The sequence below is a fragment of the Diprion similis genome, chromosome 11 (assembly GCF_021155765.1).
Source record: "Diprion similis isolate iyDipSimi1 chromosome 11, iyDipSimi1.1, whole genome shotgun sequence".
Taxonomy (NCBI): Eukaryota; Metazoa; Arthropoda; class Insecta; order Hymenoptera; family Diprionidae; genus Diprion; species Diprion similis.
In genome coordinates this window covers 7,802,224-7,822,898 of record NC_060115.1, presented here as the reverse complement: position 1 = coordinate 7,822,898, position 20,675 = coordinate 7,802,224, and the positions used below count along the sequence as shown (strand labels likewise).

The 20,675-nt window shown below is 41.3% G+C and overlaps 1 protein-coding gene across 5 annotated transcripts in view; it reads left to right on the top strand.

Annotated features, from left to right (window-relative positions):
- LOC124412651 (ankyrin repeat and sterile alpha motif domain-containing protein 1B-like) overlaps positions 1-20,675 on the top strand; it is a 76,793-nt gene that overhangs the window by 27,358 nt on the left and 28,760 nt on the right. For 2 of the 5 annotated variants that reach the window (XM_046892703.1, XM_046892707.1), the window contains 7 exons: positions 8,201-8,527; positions 8,687-8,841; positions 8,943-9,320; positions 11,138-11,494; positions 11,618-11,776; positions 12,111-12,248; positions 12,323-13,616. In XM_046892703.1, the coding sequence (XP_046748659.1) occupies positions 8,201-8,527; positions 8,687-8,841; positions 8,943-9,320; positions 11,138-11,494; positions 11,618-11,776; positions 12,111-12,248; positions 12,323-12,751 (1,943 nt within the window). In that variant the 3' untranslated portion in view covers positions 12,752-13,616. Of the gene's footprint in view, positions 1-8,200; positions 8,528-8,686; positions 8,842-8,942; positions 9,321-11,137; positions 11,495-11,617; positions 11,777-12,014; positions 12,249-12,322; positions 13,617-20,675 lie in introns of those variants that run through there. The other 3 variants (XM_046892706.1, XM_046892708.1, XM_046892709.1) reach the window with 3 other exon arrangements.

Genomic DNA, 20,675 nt, shown 5'->3' with positions numbered 1-20,675 from the left:
AGAAAGAGAGAGGAAAAAAGGAACGAAGATAAGATAACGAATCACTTAGCTGAATAATAATCGGAACTCCGCCCAACCGTCGGTCGGTGTTCTCAGATTTCTTGTGGAAAAAAGGAAACGGTGTAATAGATTAGAATGAAATTGGAAATAAAGCCACGGTCCAAACGGCGCAGCAGGTAACGCGAAATCGTTTTAGCGACGCTTCTATGCTTGGCTTGAATCGCCGACCGCGCCTCACTCATCAAAATACAAAGTATCAATACGTGGAACGCTGCGTAATTTCCTACTGAGAATTAGTCGCACTTCTCCAGTGTGTTCGCGAGTGTTTGCAAATAACGATGTTTAGATAACGCGACTGTCTCGCGATTCTCTCAAGATCAAGTTTATAACATTGTGCTTCTCATAACGTTCCAGGAAATGACTCGAGCCACTCGGGAATTTTTATTGCATACGTCGAAGGAAAAGCGAAATCATTGCGACATTGGAATCGTTTGGTCGGTAAAAATTTTCGATTAAGTATCTTCAGTTCTTGTCCATCCTCACACTACATATGCAATAGTATCAATAAAATTCCCCTGCACCAACTCTGTCAATGAACTCTGGAACCTTTGTCTCGTAATTTTTCGCATGGACCCAACTTTCCACAAAATGATAAAACAAATCTCTAGCCTCGGACGGTTAAAACATAATCCTTCATTCCCATGCTTATATCCGAGGATTGATCGTGGCTGCGTTTTCGGCCATGTCTCATTGAGAATTCGCATGTGCGTTTGGCGCCGACGTTTGGCTCTTCGCTCGTGAATCGAATGTTGATGTACCTAGCGGGTACGTCAGCGGGACGGGAGCCGTATCATGACATCCGGTGAGCACCGTCGCGACTGTTCGCCGTCGTTGTCCACATAGCTAAATAACCTAGCACAACGGCTCGAGCTCAGTCGGCGTAACGACGTCCGGTTATCGGGACCCTCTGCACTCCGTATCGTGGATTACTATCGCCAAAACGGCAGTGACTAGCGGTAGACACAGTGTCGATTAAGGAGCCACCATTTGCAGAGTGAAAATCGATCAGTTTTAGTGTTCGGTGTTGACTATTATGCACAGATATACCTGTAACTGAAGTGATTCGTGATCGGGTCGTTTGCCAATCGGATATATATATATACAATATAAGAAAGAGTGAAGTGGGCGTCGATTTCTATCAAGTGTATTACGACGAGGATGATTGCGACAAGGCGAATACAGGTGAGTAATCTCGTCCACGACCTAAGACAAGAGTTTTCTTTCTCCTCGTTTCGATTTTACTCACGGACATTGCTCACGGACGTCTTGTCTTATGGCGCCCTTCACCACGAACCTTTAGTCGGAACCGAACTCCGGCATAACTGTCGCTTAACCGCGTATCTGGTTTTAACTTTTCAACGGTAGTGGATAGGATGTTATTCCGTGATCCAAGCAAACTGTGGTAGGCCGCAGGAGTCGTTTCTCCCTCTCTTAGTTAGCACCTCGCCTGGTGTTTGTGCAGCTTATCACAAAGCAAAGCCCTGCTTTCCCCGCTACTCTCGCTTCTGGGAAGTTCGTTGCCGCCGTTTATCTGATACCTCGAAATATTCAAGATTTTTTTTAACCACGTACACGTGTGTCTCAACCTCGAGTTTGATCTCCGGGATCCACGTGCTTCGTCGTAGCATATCCATCCGTCGTTGGACATGCCGCAGGTTTCCTCCTGATTCCTGAATCAGTCTTAAACGTACCGCGACGTGAAAACGAGCTTCAAAGCAGTCGTCCGAGAAAGTCGCGAATTACCGGCTTTTCTCGCGAAATTTTAACCTGCCTAAACGGGATTAACGCGTTTTTCACACTCGCCGCTTTTCGTTGTCAGTGAATCTTTAATACGGTTTTATAACTCAACTTTCTGATGCCCGGAGGGCATGACATCACTTCGGAATGCGTGGTGGACCGGCTTGCAGGTCATGAGTCACTCAACATCGTTGCCCGTTTCTGAGTGGTCGAGAGCTATGCTAAACCAAGGTATTCTTCTGTCGTATTGTTTGTGGATTTAAAAGCGCAACAACCAGTGTACCTACCTTTTATACCGATAATTATACGGAAGTGGTGCGAGGTATGCCGGCTTCAGTCAAGTGCATCGTTTGTTACCCGATAAGAAAATATGATTGCAAGTGACGATGTATGTACAAGCAGATCGAATTTCAATGTTATATCGACGTCCGATTATTTATCTCACTCTTATTACAACTGTCATACCGCGTTGTTTCCTATCCCCACTTTCAGCCACTCGGAGTATGTGGACTGCAATGTGCGTTTGCGTTTTCGCAAATTGTACTCGCGATGTTCTCAACTTCATCGTCACGTTAATACCGGAATTGAAATATTTGCAATCACGGTTTTCTGGCGAAACAAATAAAACTGGAGTTACCCGTTGACATTATGCGGTATCTGATGCATCATCATTTTTCATCGAATCTTCTCCGTTATAAGGTATTTTCGTCTCACACATGAGATCACATACATTGCTACCTCGAAGGAATTGCCTTTTGTCCTGCGATAAGTTCTTTCAACAATTTTTCCTTCAACTGGATTACTAATGTCACGTAAATGTGTCACGCGACTGGTGTTTCAACGAACCGTCGTATCAAACAAACTCCGTTCAAAATCCAGATAAACAATCACGTATAGAATTTCGTACAGTATAAAAAAGTGTATAAAATAATCAGGATCGAATTTTGGCAGCGTGCCTTCAATCACGGTATTTCTTCAATCCAACGCAGTCTTTCGTCACATCTAATTAAAAGCGTTCACCCACATTGACATTATTTTCGTAAACTTTTAACAAGCCAACTGTTTACACATAACTGAACTCCCAAACCTCCGGCAATAGTCATGGTGTGTGCTTACACGCAGGTTGCGTTCACGGGGAGTCAGTGACATATAAACCGCTGTAAATTGTCTCGAATTAAACAAATACCAGCCACTATCAACGCACCGGACAAGCTGAGTTCCCTGTGGCGGGTGCAGCGGCAGTTCATTGTTAATCGTTTGATTGTAACATTGGGTCATTAAGCTATCGGCGTCTGTATGCGCAGCGCGTGCAAGTGCAGTGCGTGTGTTCCACAGTGTCTGCACAATGTAGGTACAGAGTGTGGTTTAGAGTACCGATGCACACCGCGGTGTAATGCCGAGTATTATGCCCACGGGCAACGCAACGGTCATGCTTCGTCAGCTGGAATCGGCCCTGCATGCTGGCCATGTTATAGCTTCAGGCGGGCGTAACACAACAGTATTCATCAGCCGGTTCGTGTCCCCCCAATTCCGATGCGCATCGGCGTACGACATCGTTACGGCGCCCCGATTTCTCGCCTCTTAATATACCTATAATTTGTGTCAAGCCTTGGTTATACTGTTATAGAAATTTTATTACAAATGTCAATTTTTGGCTATCAAATTTAACGAGTGCTTTAACGTTCGATATCATTTCTCCGTATCGTTTTAGATTTTATCTACACTGATATGTATGTATAGGTGTACAGCATTGAGCGTCTGTATTTGGCGTTGAATAATCGGTCGTCTTTTCATTGCCAGATCGGTATTAATTTAATTCAACTCCCACAATTATAAACTGTTCATTTTTTCGGGCCTGAACGACATTTTAAACGTACCTACTCATCAAGTTGATTGTATATAAGTTATATCCGTTCGTTCGTGTAATTATTGTATAGTCAAGTGAAAATCAAACGGACACGTGATGTTATTCGTAATTAAGAATTAAACACTTGTGTTTTTTTTTTTTTTATCTTTTGTGAGCTTGGATAAACATTGAAGCAAACTCGCAAAATTTACGTTCAATGTACGCAATAAACGTTGAATTTGTGCCAGTATTTCTTTCGATTTTTGAAACTGTGAATCGTTGAGTGTGATTCGAGAAATTCATCTTGATCGAGGTCTTCTTCTCATCTGCAATGGTAAAACTTCGAAAAATATTTACGCGAATGTTTAGCTCTTCGCAAATCAGATTATCGTAACGGCGAGAAAAAAACTTCAAACTAAAACAAAAAAAGATCGTTTTGCACAAGTAATACAAGTACACGATATACCAAGCAAAAAAAAAAAAAAAAAAAAATGATTTCAAAGACGGTGTCGAGCGTGGTGAAATAAAGTGTCTTAATCCAGGGTATGTGAATTAAATTAAACATCATTGCTGCGCGAGTTAAATCGGCTGTCAAATCTCGCAAGAGTAAGCGAGCCGCATATAAACACTAAGTACAACATATAGCTGAGCAGGAAATTTATCAGCATTGAGAGATTAGATCGAGGAGTGATCGCGCAGTGAGAAGCACGTCAGCTAAGATAGCCGCGACTCGTGTCTCGCGTGTAAATAAACAAACAAAGTGTGATGCCTGCGTCACGCTGGCGCACAATCGAAAGTGAGAGGGATGACGAGTGGGGCGCGTTTGGGCCCGCATACGGCCCTGGGGTCATCCTCTCGGCTTACTACACCCAAGCGGAGCGCAAACGAGTCTCTTTGGCTAAACGAGAAACAGTTTACTGCGGGTGGCTGGCTGGTTGAGTGGTGCTAGTGCGCCGCCGGGACACCAGAGCCGAGGCTAAGTCGCTCTAATCTCGGGCTCTCGACTAGCCGCGTGTTCCAGCCTCGATTCGACAGTCCGACACTGACCCGGTCGAAACGAAGTCGGGAAACCGATCGCGGTTTTTCTGATTTTCCCGATTCTTCTCCGAGGAGCGCCTTTTCCGCCGGTTCGGTTTATTTCCGTGCTCGTTCACTCCGGGAGGCTCAGCTGGTTGGTCGCTTCTCGTCTTCTTTCCACTTTTGCTCTCTAACTGGCCTTTTTCATCCTCCTCCTTGGGGATGGGGGCGAGCGAGGGGTGCCCGAGGGACAGGAAGGGAACGGTTACGGTCTCTAGGACGCCACGTGCACTCGGGAGGTTCGCGTAGGCCTGCGGCTAGGGCTTATTCGAGAGCTCTACAGGTCGCCGTGTACAGATCTGTCGACTCTTCACCACCTCGAAGACAACGTCATCTTCGACCTCGTATCGTTACGTAAGGTATTTTAGCGGCTTAAACTAGTTCCAGTATAATAGCGCCATTCAAATTCCCCCAACCCACTCTACTTTCCATTTATAATCCTCCGTCTTGTGTCGTATATCAGCTGTAGCTCGCTCGTGTACTAGGTATGCCATGCATCGAGCGATTACGGCTTTGCTTTACTCCGTTGATCTCGCCTCCTGATTGACGGTGCGTTTATTTGTTATTTTTGCCAGCGTAGCTAAAGCCGATGAGATTCGACAACGACGTCGATACTATCAATTACCATCGACGATTGTTCGATCGCCCGGTGTTTGGTCTCTCGTTTTATCGTCAACGTTTATCGCGTTATCTTCCTCGTATCGGTCACTGCTTACCGTTCGTCATTATTTCCACCGCAAGCGTGAGCTATCAAGTTTCTGTAACCCTGGAACGGTCTACACTTTATATTCCATCTTTTGTTGCTGCACCGAATCCAAGAGTTAAAATGCATTTCGTAACACAGCGGGTTCACTTTTAGAGTCTCGTAATACTTGTTATACTCGACGGGTTTAATTTGCCGCTGGACATTCCACAGCCTGTTTGTGAATCGACAATTCGTCGTTAACCTTGTTGATTGCCTCACCAAATCGCGGCTTTGTGGTCTTCACATTCGAGCCGTGCATGGTACTAATCACGAGTCTTAGAATGGGGCCGTGTTTTCAATAACAAACCCACGTATCCAACTGACAAAAGGTGATCATCCCGCCTGTCGGGAAGTCGCTTGAAAAGAGAACGAGAGATAGAGGGAGTCGAGCACTGTACTCTAACGTCGTGAATTTCTATGACATGGGTATGATTATAATTAGACGGTTAATTAGCAATAATTAGTCTCTCGGTGTCACCGCTTGCGAAATAATATGTCTGTTCATTACACGGTTCGAGAGCTTCGAGTCACCGAGGATGAAAATATCCCATTGAATATGCAAGCAGCAATGAACGTTGTGTTATTTATCGCGTAAACATCGCGATAGACCGAGTGCCGCCTACGCGTGAATACTATCCTGAAACATTATTGCCTCTCATTCGAATTCTCCTCCAATTATTAAATTTCTTCTTTTTCATCTCTCTCCGTGTTAACGTGTTTATCCAAGGAGAAAAACAATGCGCCTAAAGTGTGTTGAGGTCAGGGATTCCAAATATAACACATCCCATTTCGTCGCAGTGTTTCGTGTTTCGTCCGAGGTATAATTATACCAACTATACGAAATCCGTTACATTCAACCGACTGCTTTACCCGGTAGCACAGTTTCCAAACTCTCGCATACCGATCATTCCACCGACCGCGAGCTCTGGGGACTAGCTGCAGGCCTCGTCGACAGGTGTCGTCGATTTGTATACCGTTCAACAAACTCACAGGAATATGACTTATGCCTAGAAAACAGTGCCGTTGTGCAATGAAGGAATCGAGTCGGTTTCCGCACCGTACGATTCGTTTTTATCATTATAGATATATAGGTATGTAAGATTTTTTTTTTCCGATCAACATTTTCTCTCGAGATAATAAATAGGAGAAAGTTCTCCTCCGAATGTTAATCGTATACGTACAACGAGTACACCTAGATAAATGTGTAATGCAATCGTGGTGAAACAGAGAGGGATCAGATGGGCGAAGAAGCTTCTTCGCACGAGTGTGTGAGTGTGTATGACGGACATTCCTCCGTGCCTGCAGAATTATTATACATCAGTTTCACCTTGAGGATGGATTCACGGTTTATACAGTACATGTAATATGCTGCATGTATATATATATATATATATACGAAGTACAATAATAAACGTCAAGTGTTTAATTGCGAGCAATTCTCGTAACTTAATATCCAGTCTCGACGATAATCATGCACTACACGCATATAAATATATATATATATAGGTATTATATGTACGAGTTTTCCTTAGGGAATCCTTATTCTGCACCTCATATTCACGCGGCTTACTTTCCACTGTTCGGAATAAGTTACGCGCACGAACTTGAGCATCACATTTTACGTAGATCGTAGCTGCACCTTATACCTATATATTCGCGGGTGGATAGCTACTTACAGTCTACTCTACGCTACGGGAAACTTGCGCATAGGTCGTCTTTTTACACGGCTATGATATAATAATTTGCGCATAAGTTCACCGGGGTTTCGTGCACTGCACGTGTAACACGTACGCCTCGAATAATTACTGTAGGTACAGACTTTTCTCCCCCACACACATGTGCGCGGCATCAGCTCCTTTACGCGCGCACACAAATTTCAACGGATGCACTCGCACGGAGGCCTCGAAAGAACTGTGAGAGGGGAAGAGAGAGGGAGAGAGAGAAAGAGAAAAGGAATGAGTCCGCCATCGCGAAGCGAAGCTTTAATTAAAGTTACGTGGGATTGCGGGCGCGAGGCGGTCGGACCTCTGTTTAGTATTTTTATGAGCTTTTCATTACGCCCATCCTTGAAGAGCGAGGGGTGAAACGTGCGCTCGCTCACCTTACTTACCGGTCATAACGTGCCTACTCTCAGTTCCCGCCGCGCCGCGGGGCTCATAACGCAGGCTAAATACGTAACTAACGTACATTCACTCATTCACTCACTCACTCACTCACTCAACTCGCCGTGATTTTACATGAAAGAATTTTTTTATTTCAACGTCCAGGAGAATTGTGCGTATATACGTATGTACGTCTGGGTGGATGGATGGATGGATGGATGGATGGATGGATGTACGTGTGTACGTCTCAGGTATACTATAATATTATACCGCAAGCTCGCAAATTGTCTACTTCCCTCGACGGCTCGGCACTCAATTCAAGTAACGAAGAGACCCCGGTTCTCGCCTTTATTTAAACATACTAACGAGTTCTTTGCCAGCACAACGATGAAGCGATTCGCCTTTCACACCGTCCTGCGAACTGACGAAAATCCAGTGACGTCGTCGTCGTCGTCCTCCTCCTCGTTGTCAGCTTCGCGTATACGTAAGTGCAATGTGACGTTTGTGTTACGTCAGATTGTCTGGTCAGGATAAGGGAATCCCGGTTCAAGTTCTACCCACTGCAGCGCAAAGTTTATCGTCTTATATAGATAAACATCGGCTAAACCATGATGAACAATGAATTGCCAACAGGATTGCTGAAGGGCTCCGTCACGGCGGAAAGACCTCGGACCCTGTGCCGATTGCGGAACGTTTATGCCCCGGCGCCATCCGCGATGGGCACGGGGGCCGACGGCGGCACCGGGGAACGACTCGAGGAAGGCGAAATGGTGACCTTCAGGGTGTCGGACCGCGACCGGGAACGGGAACGGGACGACAAGTCCCTCAGCATAATGAGTCCCTTCGACGAGCAGGAGGAATGGGCGAAGATCAACGAGATAATGGCATCCTTCGGTACCGGCCTGGTCAGAGAGTCGGTGTTCGTCACCGAACTCGAGAAGGAGTTCCAGACGAGACTAGGTAAATTGAATCCCGCCCCGAGGATACTGTCGTTAACAGGTCGGATGCGGCGGCGTTAAAGAGGACGTCGGAATCCGACCATGCAGGGTGGCAATTCGACCCCCGAATACCACCTGCGTCCCCCTACTTATGACACCCTTGATCAATTCCTTCGCCTAGGTTACAGCTTTAAACTCGGTTGTCCAGGTCTCAGCTCAGACAGTAGCAGCAGTCCCATAGTCTCAACGTCGGTTGGTCAATGGTTGTCCAGCCTCGGTCTCGCCGACTACGAGTCACTCTTCCTCGCCTACGGATTCGACGACCTCGAGTTCATTGTAAGTCCCCGTGCGATTCACCCGCAGGTTAAACCGACGATAAATGATCCTATCTGTTTTTGTTTTTTCTCTCTCTTTCTCTCTTCTTACCTCGATACAAGAACTCGGTACTCGACGAGACGGACCTCAAAGAGATGGGCGTCACCAGTGACCAGGAGCGTACCGTCATCATGGACGCTGCTGGCCTCCTCAGCAAGAGGGTCGAGAAACGCACCGGCACCTCCGAGCAGTCGGTCGATGAGTGGCTCAAGAGCATTCACCTGGAGTGCTACGCCGAAACCTTTAGAAAACACCTGTACTCGGACATGGAACGCGTCAGGAGGGTTTGGGAGGTAGAGCTCGCAGCCGTTCTTGAAATTCAGAAACCAGCTCATCGGAAGAGGATACTCACTTCGGTTAGCAGCATCAATCCTCGGGGTCCACCTCTCAATGGCGGCGGACCGAACCTCGAGGACCTTAATAAGGACCTCAACACTTTGGTGAGTCACGTTTTCAACCACTTTTAATCGTTCCGCTATCAACCATTCTCTAATCGTCACCCTCTACTATTGTACTATCCCCTCGATGGTTATCGTATCCATATTATATTTTTTCACCTATGAGGTACGGATATTAACCGAAACATGCGTCGAAAGAGATGGAAGTTTTTGTCGTAATTTACTTCGGCAATGTGACAACAGATTTCTCAGGATTCGGTTACTCATTTGAATCTTGAAAATATTCGTGCCGCGTGGATGATCTTTTCAGATAGTCTAGACGATCTTTTCTGAAACTGTGGGTCCAGATTATTACACCTATGGAAATACTAACGGAATGCAATTTTTTTTTTCTTCAATTTTAAAGAAATTCGTTTGTCAAATTTGAATCTGCAAGGGTCTACCCTGAAATTCTCTGAAATTCGGACTCTTTTTATTGGTGAAATATAATACCGTAGAATAAAATATGTGCCCTGGAGTCTGTTATACTCACACACGCCATACGCATGCATTAGTATAATTATATATATCGCGTGTGCGGTAACGCAAGATTGAGATTATACCGGAGCATCTGGCACTTGTATAGTTTATTATTTCATTTAACACACACGCGCATACACGTGACGTTATTACGTGTGCACATACGCTCGATACGTGGAAGTATAAGGTACTTGGCGCGCGTTGATAATAATTCCACCGGATGCTGCGCTCACTGGATGAGAGGCAGGAAATTATCTGCCAGGGTCAATAATTTCCACGTTCTGGTGTAATGATGCCTGTCTTATTAAAATCACGCGAACCAACGAGAAGAGTTCGATGCTTTGGCAAAAAGTGTACGGCGTGTTAAGAGAAACAAATATTATTTTCTTTTTTTCATTTTCAATTGGAAGAGAAGTGCAACGAGCGATCTAATAAGCGTCAGTATTAGGCGTGAGGATCTTGAAGAGTCGTGGAGTGATTCGGCGACACAATGGTCGATTGTGGTGGAATTTGCAGAGGTGGAGGTGGAGGAGGGTGGTTTGCTGTATTCCGCACTCGTGCAGAAGTCGGAGTGAAAGACTCTCGACGAGGCGGCGTCGCGTCGCGTCGCCCCAACCCAATCATTTCGACTGTTTCATTGAATCGTTCGGTGCACCGCGTCATAATGTATAAAATATCGTTGGCTAATTGGCGCTTGGGTTGTATTGTGTCGATGGGAAACACTCGAATAACGAGCCTCTCAACGTATCACTTGCTGAAATATAATATCCCGCGACACCCAACTTGCGAGGTGAACCAACGCGCTTCAGTCGCCCATCAGCGTTTTGTTCGCGCCTACTTCAGCCCGCTCCCTTTTGTTGTGCATTTGCTTTTTAATTAGCTTATTAACTACGACCAATAGCTCTACACCGCGCATCACCGGCGACGACTCGAGATAATCCTGATAAATTGGATACTTTCCTTTCACCAACGATCGCCTGCACACTCCCACCGCCGCCGATGCGAACTCCGCCTTGAGGACTTACTTCCTCTAGGATGATACGTAGCTGTTGACTACCGATCTTGAGAGCCAGTTGGAACGCATCTCTCTGACTTCTTTCAACCTTATACCTTCCGACAGTCGCTTATTCCTCCTGATCCTCATCACGACTCCGTACTCCCGCGTTATACCCGCTTATCGACACCTTACCTTACCTTACATGGTTCAATCGCTGACCCCCGAAACGTCGAAATCGGATTACAAACGTCGGGGATTATCGAGGTTGCGGTTGGACTGTAGATCTCGACTCCCTTATTCTTCCAAGACAGAACTTCGGATCTACTCTCTCGATTCTCCCTAGAAAACGAACATCCAACAACTGAAGGAGGACATCCGTGAAAAACTGCCCGAGCCAAGCCCTCAGGTAACCGTTCTACCCGTGACGACGACGACGACGACGACGACTACGGTAGTGGCGACGGCGACGACGACGGGAACGACATCGACGAACACCGGGACCCTGAGGCACCGGAAAAATCGGCCAGCTCCGCAGCCGCCTCAGCGACCGAATTCCCACAACGGAACTCTTTCCGTTCCCGACCAACTCGAGATACGCGCACCCTCCGAACTCCTCTTCGGGGTGCCGTCCACCCTCCAAACGCAGTGGAGGCACGAGCCTAAGGCCCTGGTAACCGGTGCCGTCACTTACGTCGCCAGTGTAAGTCTTTATTTCCCCGGGTGATGCGGCTCGTTTTTTTTTTTTTTTACACACCTTGAACTGGTCAACGGGAACCAGTAAACCGTTTGCGCAGACGAAGATCTTTTTCATTTTCTTTCGCAGTACCTCGGGTCGACCGTCGTCAAGGAACTCCGAGGCACCGAGTCTACCAAAAAGTCCATTCAGACCCTCAAGAAGACTCACAGGGAGCCACGCGTCACTCCGGATATTACTCTAGCAATATCCTACCGAGGTGTGCGGTTCCTGAACACGAGGACGAACGTAAGACCATGTCATTTTATTCTCGCCACTCTCTCGATCACATCTCGCACACGCCTTTTTTTTTCTTCCTTACTCTGTTGTCGTGGTTTTCGTCTTTCGGTGTAATTGTAACCGAGGGTGGTTGGAACGGTTTTCAACCCATTTTTCAGCTTCTTCGAACCCGATTTCAGTACGTTCGTATCTTTTTGTCGTAATTTTGTACCCCTCTGTCACTTCTTTTCGCCAACAATTCCCGCAGTTCAATTTCTCGATCATCGAAAATTGCGACAATCATCTCGTGCATTAGTGGAATCGTATTTCCCGACTGCACACCTTGTGCTTCTACCATTTCCAGGAACCAATATGCGACCATGAGATACGCAATATACACTGCGCGTGCCAGGACGCTGACGACCTCACGCATTTTGCTTACATAACTAAAGACCACGCGAGCAGAAAGCACTTCTGCCATGTATTCTGCGTACCTACAATGGTGAGTAGACTATTCCCTCAATTTCCCGACCACTTGGTCCCAGACCCCGATGTCATTTGCCCGATTTCAACCAGGATCAGGCTACCGAGGTGATCTTGACCCTGGGCCAAGCCTTTGAGGTCGCCTACCAAATGGCTCTGAGAGATCCGTTGAGCGCTCAGACGGTTCGTTCGCAGTCCGCGAACCAGCTCGCGAGTCCTTCCATCATCTCGTCCTCGGTAACCTGCTGCAGGACCGCGACGCCGACGAAGACGACTGCCTGGACTACTCTGCCATCGCAGACTACAACGACGGCGACGACGACGACGACGTCGACGGTAACCGGTAATCCGAGCGTCGTTAAACCCCTCGCAACTCACGGGAGGTCCCATTCCGTTAACGATATAAAAATAAATGGTAATCAATTGAAACTCGCGCCGATGCCCGTTGACGACATAAACATTGGCGTTAAGGACATGAAGGCAGGATCACGGGCGCCTATCGCTCTTTCCGAAGAACTTTAGTCCCGTTTTCAGACGATTCAGGATCAAAAAGGAAACGTTGTTCTTGTAGGGCTCGATCTGATTTATATTATTCGCGTATTACGTTTGTGGGTTCGGTTCTCCAGCTGATGATTTCTTTCCGAGTCGTATTATTTATTTTCAATGTTAACTTTTTTATTTTATATACATATTTTTTTTTCTCGTGCCTCTGTTTCCTCTATTTTGTAAAGATCGTTCACTGCGGGAACTCGCAATAGATTTGACCAAAGAGACTGCACGGTGTAAGTAATTTGTGATTTATACCGTTTGCGATATTATAAAGTGAGTATATGTTTAGGTAGATATACTAGCGTGTAGGGATGTTGTGTATTTATTATAGCCAGCAATAATTCTCTTCCATTCTCTCTCTCTCTTTCTCTTTCACTTTCTTTCTCACCGTTATATACGCCGCGGCGTGAATTAAAAATAATACCTGTACGCAAGGGAAACTGCTGGCGATGGGCGAGGGACAAATGAGAAGTTTAACACCGTATGATGTACAGGTGAGTGTATAAATAACACAAGTATAGATATATACACGAAGCAATGCGCATATATATAAATGATTGACTTATAAGTTATATTATCATATCCGTATACTTCGGTGTAAATATAAGTGTATAAGAAGATTTCTTTATAATAGATTATGGCAACATATACATACATATATGTATATATATATCGATGGTCGACCGTTGAATCGTCGGGCTTCCTCAGGTTGCGAATATATTGCATGTTTGAGTATTATAAACGTCTCATTGCCTTCGGGCGAAAGTCGTGATGACGAAACAAAGCGAATAAATATATTACATTATATGTAATTGCAGTGCGTGTGTAATATTATTATTATTATTTATATATATATATATATATATATATATATATATATATATATATATATAAATATAAAATATACGCGCAAAGATATCCGAAGACGCAGCTATAACGATAATTATAATGTACTATGTACGTATATAGTTACATGTAGGTACAAATATGCAAAGAAAACACCACACAAGAAAACGAACTATAACTAATAATAATAATAATAATAATAATAATAATAATAATAGGTAATTCTGACGAACGAAATAACGCACCTCGATTATACATTCGTACATAAATTATATTATGCATAACCCACGTCCCAATTTTACAGTAACAGAGTAAATTACGTAGAATTATACAAAAATAGATGTACACAAAAAAACCTAATTACATCGTAATAGGATAAACTTATCACCTGTATGTATATGCATATATATATATATCTACACGCTCAAATATGTTATGTATGTGTATATGTACAGTATACACTTTGAAGTTATAGCAGAGTTCGATGTTATTTTCCGCCACGGGGCCTAAAGGTAAGAAACATTATATTGCAGAAGAAAAAGAGAAAAAATTAAATGACAAATAACCTTAAATTTCAATAAGTAAATAAGTAAACCTTTATAGTGATACTCGAGCGTAATTACGACTTAATTATAACGAATCGCGGTCAGGGGAATTACATTTTTTCGCATCGCCTATATGTGAATTATACTTAATACGTGTACCAATTTGAATTTATGACTATTTATATTGTTTAGCAAACAATTAATTAATTACATTGACGAGTCTAGGTAACCAAAGAAAATCGATGCGACTATGCGTCGGGCGAAGTCGGATTAACCTATGCAACGGCTGAAAATGAACAACGCGTGTTCATTCGGTCGAAAGAGAAGATAATTAAATGAAAAAGTGACATGAAGATGTTAAATAAAAGTTGAAAAGGGGGTTTTAAAAATTAACTACCTGGGCTGCGATCATTTTGTTAAATGCGGGATAAAAATTGTCCGAAGTATAAAAAGATAGAAAAAAAAAGAAATAACAACAAAATAATAATCAATAAAACTGCCAAATAAACTTCTACATACTATATTTGTGGCAATATATACGCACACACTTTGTATTATTAAATTTACAATGAATATACATATTATATATGTGTATGTATCTGTACAATATTATTTAAAAACACAATACTGTAATATTATTACACGTTAAAAACTATTAGATTAAAGTTAAAAAAAACTTGGGAGAAAAAGTAATCGCAGTAATCACACGTAACAAAATTTTACGTTGGTACGCGAGTGAGTTTATTAACGAAAATACTCGCGCATGACGTATTAATTATTATCATAGCTTGCAGCTGTAATTGCTGTCTTATAATATTGATACAGTAGATTATTATATTATATGTATCGCGTAGAGCATGTTTCTTCTCTTTAATATTCTGGACTTTGAAAAAAAAGGTAAGGAAAGAGACGTTAAAAAAAAAAAAAAAAAAAAAAAACAAAACGAACCGAATTCGATGTAACTATGATATTTCCGTTGATTTTCATTGTTTACCCATTAATCTGGTGGTACACAAATGTCGATCACGGTTGTTATTATATTTACGCATGGAACGGGAATGACGTACCGCTATTTCTACGAGAGAAAATTAAATTAGTAATATCGGGAATTACACATGATTAGGCAAACAGACGTACGTAGATAAAAAAAAGAGAGGAAAATAAAAACTTCGTACCGACCCCTGTAATTACGACGATAATAATAATAATATTCCCCTTGCGTTTTAAGACTAAAGAAAAAACAAATAAACAAACAAACAAAAAAAAGTAAATAAATTAACTAATCGAATGAAAAAGACTTGTATGTATATGATAATAAGGTAATATATATATATATATATATATTAGTTGGCAATAGACATACCGTGTTAAGATAATCACTGAGTTAGCCGGTTCTACGGAAGAATAGAAAAGGAAAGTAAATAGACAAACGAAACAAAACGGCCTCGACCAACTTACGCGATTGCATAAATCTTTTTCTTTCACTCACACTGTTTTTTATCACCCCTCCGAAATAACTGTTTGGCGAAGTTTCTTCCGGCTCTTGCACACTTGCAGTGCGAAACGATAATCGCGGTTACCGCGACAAGTTCGAATGAGTAGAATCGTGAAATTCAGGTTTAAATACAACGCCACTGTAACACATCACACCTAATCACACATGCAAGCAACAGCCGTCTACAGTAATAACTTATTGTACGCGAGACCTTCTTTAGTTGCTTTTCCACAGAAACGATTTATCGATTGAATTTGAGAAAGTCTTTTTCGGCTATCGTGAGATTTTATTATCCCCTCCCCCCCCCCCCCCCCCCATGGATTATATGGAATAAATTCTAAATAAAGTTTGAGAAAAATGTATACCTATCTGTTAACGAAGAGGAAAACGAGCCGTTTCCTTCGGTAAATAAAATAGTATCACTGCCGATTATACCTACGTATATAATATTATAACTATTATATATACAAGAATATGATGACTCGTTTAATAGTGCGAGTATAATTTATACAAACCCCTTAAAAACATTTTGTGATTTTCGATATTTTAAAAAATTTTCGTGATTCCGAAGATATACAGTAATAACAGTAGCGAGGTTTAATAATCAATCTCTGTCTCATGTTATTACAATAAAAAATAAATATTAATAATCACACTTTATTCAACGCCCGGAAATTCATACGAGGGATCGTATTCGCATGATATACCTGCGATACATATACGTACGGTATATGCGATGGTCATTCTTATTCGCTGTGTATGGCATCTTAACGGGGTGTGGATTCCGTGTTATTGATTTTCGGCTTTGGGGGTTGAAGGCGTGCAACATCCCCTGGCCATTGCGGATGTAAGAAAAGAAAGCCTATTCTCCACATCGAGCAACGTCACATCTTCGTTTTACTGTAGTGTACGTATTCTATCAGCCGTTAACGACGTGGTTTATTTTTTCCATACCGGATCATCGATCAATGCAATATTATCGTGTTACTTTAGAAGAAAAAAAAAAGGCTTGAACTAGTTTCTCCGCGTTGTTTTATTATCGCGAATAATTATGATCGCATAACGGGGTTCAGACGCGAGACGGTTGTGTGTGTGTGTGAGATATAAATGGCATCGTAATATTATCCCGCGGAACAAATCTGGTATAATTGTGAATGAAAAGAAAGAAATTTTCTTTAGACAAAATAAGTACAGAGAAAAATTGGGAAAATTAAAGAAACGTGGCAGCGAAAACTTATCGCCAAGAAAGAAATTTTACGATATATACCTACCTACTCACGGGTTGCACAAATATTATATTTAATACAGTATAATATTTCGTTTTCGTTCTTTCATATTACATATGTATATACTTATATATGTATACTTATGTGTTATTGACTGTACCAAATTTTTGATGCCACTTTTCCTTACTCTATATTCTATAATGTCGGTTATACCTACAATATATTATGCGTTTTATATGCAAGCTTACACGTTCGTAGTTTAGAAATATTAACTCGAACGTACGTCTTACGTACATATGTATACATGACATTATATACATAATACAGCGATTAAAGGATATTAAAAATGTATATGTATATAGTTATATAGATTAGATGTATATTGACGGAAAGACAAGTGTAGGTAATGCAACACGCGTACTGTATAATAACGTACATAAGGAATATTGCATAACATAAAATTCTCTTTACTCAATTTCGGTGCAATCTGCACAATCGCGTAAATCGCGTGTATATTTCTTTATCGAGATTAAGACACAACTCTATATATATATACTCTGTGTCTATTTATGATATATAATTGAAGAAGAAAAAAAAGAAAACAGAAAGAAAGAAAGCATCATCCCTCTCGTTGTAAGACAAATAAGGGTAGAAATACGAGGGCGGTCGATTTGGTATCGACGCCATTTTGGAACCGCCTCATTTGGCCAGGGGCAAACTTTGAATGTTATTCGAATGTATGAGGCATGTATGGGTATTCATACATACCGGTTTACATGATGCCGTATACGCGTAGATATTATATACATACATACATACATACATATGTATTTAAATAAACAATTATTTCATGTATAATAGGACCTGTGTTATAACTATCGCACGTCGTAATGTTATATATAATTATTACCTTTCGGTTGCTTCAAGGCTGTAGTAGTATTACGTTATTAATATTATATATATACATATATATATATATATATATATATGTAAAATTACGTATTTACGTACGTAACGAACCACGTAGGACGCAACGGGCAGATGAATGCATATTGATAATATCCGCGCCGTACATACGCGTGTTTATGTACATGCCTACGATATACCTCGCCAGCAATCGTGCATAAAGATACACACCAATTTAGGTACCTACACCTTACACGTCCTTTTTCAGTATTGACCCATAGAATGCAATATTAGCAGGTATACGTTTTCCAACTCAAATTATCCGTATTTATATACATATGGTTTAAACGCTGCTCGACATGCAGTAGCTGTGTCTTGTTATAAGGCCACTCGTCGTTTCAGGGCAGCTATTTTACTGCGAAATGGTAATGTCACTAAATTTTGTGATACACCCATTTCCCAACCTCGCGACTGGTCTTATAACGAGTTTATACGGCTGTGAAATTGTGCAGGTAATCGCATTTGAAGTGATCCTGAAAAAGATGTATTATTATTATTGTTATTATTATACGATAATCACAGATTTTGATTATTATACACGGGCGAAATGATAATGCGACATAACACGTGGGTGAAACTGAAATTACGAAATTCATTATTATATAATAATTATATTAGTCTTGTGTAACGTTATGCGAAAAATTTGTTATGCAACGGGGATCATACAAATTGACCGTCAAATTTCCTCGGCGAATTTTCACACAGAGCTCGTGTTATATCAGACGTATATATATATTTATGTCGCAGTGAAGGAATGGAACATACAAAAGGATCGCGTCGATGATCGATACAATTGATTTGCTCACGTTCGATAATAAATTGTTCAATATAATTATTACATGGATGATATGAATGTATACACGTGCGCACTTAACCCTAAGTTTTTTTCAATTCTTTTTAAAATATTTTTTGTCTCAAATTAGAGAAAAAAAATATACAAGTTGCGTTAATTTCTGAAACGCAAATTATTCTCGCAAACGGATATTATACTAGTTGTGGGCTTAATCATGTGTGTATACTATATATATACATCGCGAAAATCATAGGGTTGGAGATATTTACATGAGTTGTGCTCTGAATGAAAGAAAATTGCACAAATCTGTACGAAAAATATCAAATTTCATCTCCGTTGTAACAAGTGACAGCTAGGATTTTCTGTGAGTCATAAAACTGCGTCCCCCTCTGAAATTCCTTGTATTATGAATCCGTAATTTTATTGCCTGATTGTATAATATAAGAATAAGAATAAGAATTAACCCGCGGCGGAATGAAATCTTAGTCGGGGTGTAATAAATTTTTGCGATTAAAAGACGAAGAAGAAGAATAAGAATGGAAAGAAGGAGAAAATGTATTTGATGTTTTTGACAAGGTAATTTCATGAATACCAGAAGCAATAGAGCGGGATTAACGGGATGACAAGTATGACGGAAACAGGATTTCACGTGGGACGGCGACGCAGAGTGTAAGTGAAGGGTGGGCGAGGGTGACAGGTGGCTCTTGAACGAGTTAAATATTAACTAAATGTGCGTATAACGTTGCTTTCAATATACAATATATTTTCCTCAATTTTTAAGGCAACGCGCGAACGCTTCGGCCTATATATATAAACCTGATGAAAGACGTCTCCACGCGTTAATTTTCACCGTATCAACGAATTCTCAGAAAATCCCTGTGCCACAAATCTTGACATACAATGTAGAAAATTGTATTAATTCAAATTGAAATATCTAAGCCGTTCGAGTGTAATAAAACGATTAAATTGTACAATTTGAGTGAAGCATACACTTCGATCTATAGATACAGATTTGATATCTGTATATTTATGTCGTATAATATATGGATTACGCAGACGCCGATGTGCATATTGAGATGGGATTCGCTATTACTATATGGATATAATGTGCGAAATTTGAAACGAATATAGGTATATACGTAGCGATCATTTAATCAAATTTAAAATAATTAAAGTTATATGATTATTGTAAAGATTTCGAAGATAACTATGTTGATTGGTCTAGGTTTATATATATACATATATAAGTATAGCGAATCAACGTTGTAATATCGTAAAACGAAGCGAAACAAAACGGAACGATCAGTTGTGCGCTAAAAAACGTTACGTTGGCTTTTTCCTGTAGTTATAATATATTGTATTTAAGAGGATGAGAAGAGAAGAGAAATTAAAAAAAAAAAATTCAAAGAAGAGAAAAAAATATCGAAGCTCGAAATAAAGAGTAAAGGTATGAAAAGAAACGATATAATCTTTAAAAAATGCGCTTGTTAATTATCATCAAATCACATCTACCGATGCATTATTCTTATGCGGGTAGACCAAAAAGTGCAGATAAACATTGCGCAATCTCCTATCCTTCGTGTATACATAATTATTATAAGTATTTATCATTGTTCATGTTTCTTAGAATTATTATATTATATGATGATTGGAGAGACAATTGTTCCCTGGATACCCTAATATACATACATTACGATTATAATAATGAATAAAACATTATGAGTAATATTTATGCGGATTATTATATTCGTTATTGACAATTTTATTCATGCTTCTTATACGTACGTTGAAATTATTAGTTACTTGGTGAATTCATTTCTAAGAACTAACGGGGCGGATCGATTATACATATATGGTAAGTAAATCAAAACCAAAGTATTCTTCGTTGATTTATAATCTGCAAAGTAACGCGCCGAGTGGGTACAGAACGTTGCGGAATCACATCAAAAGAGCCTTGGCACTCGTTTTTGCGGTCATACGCGAATGTATTCGCTCGCGGAGAATCGTCGGATCAAACGAAGACGCT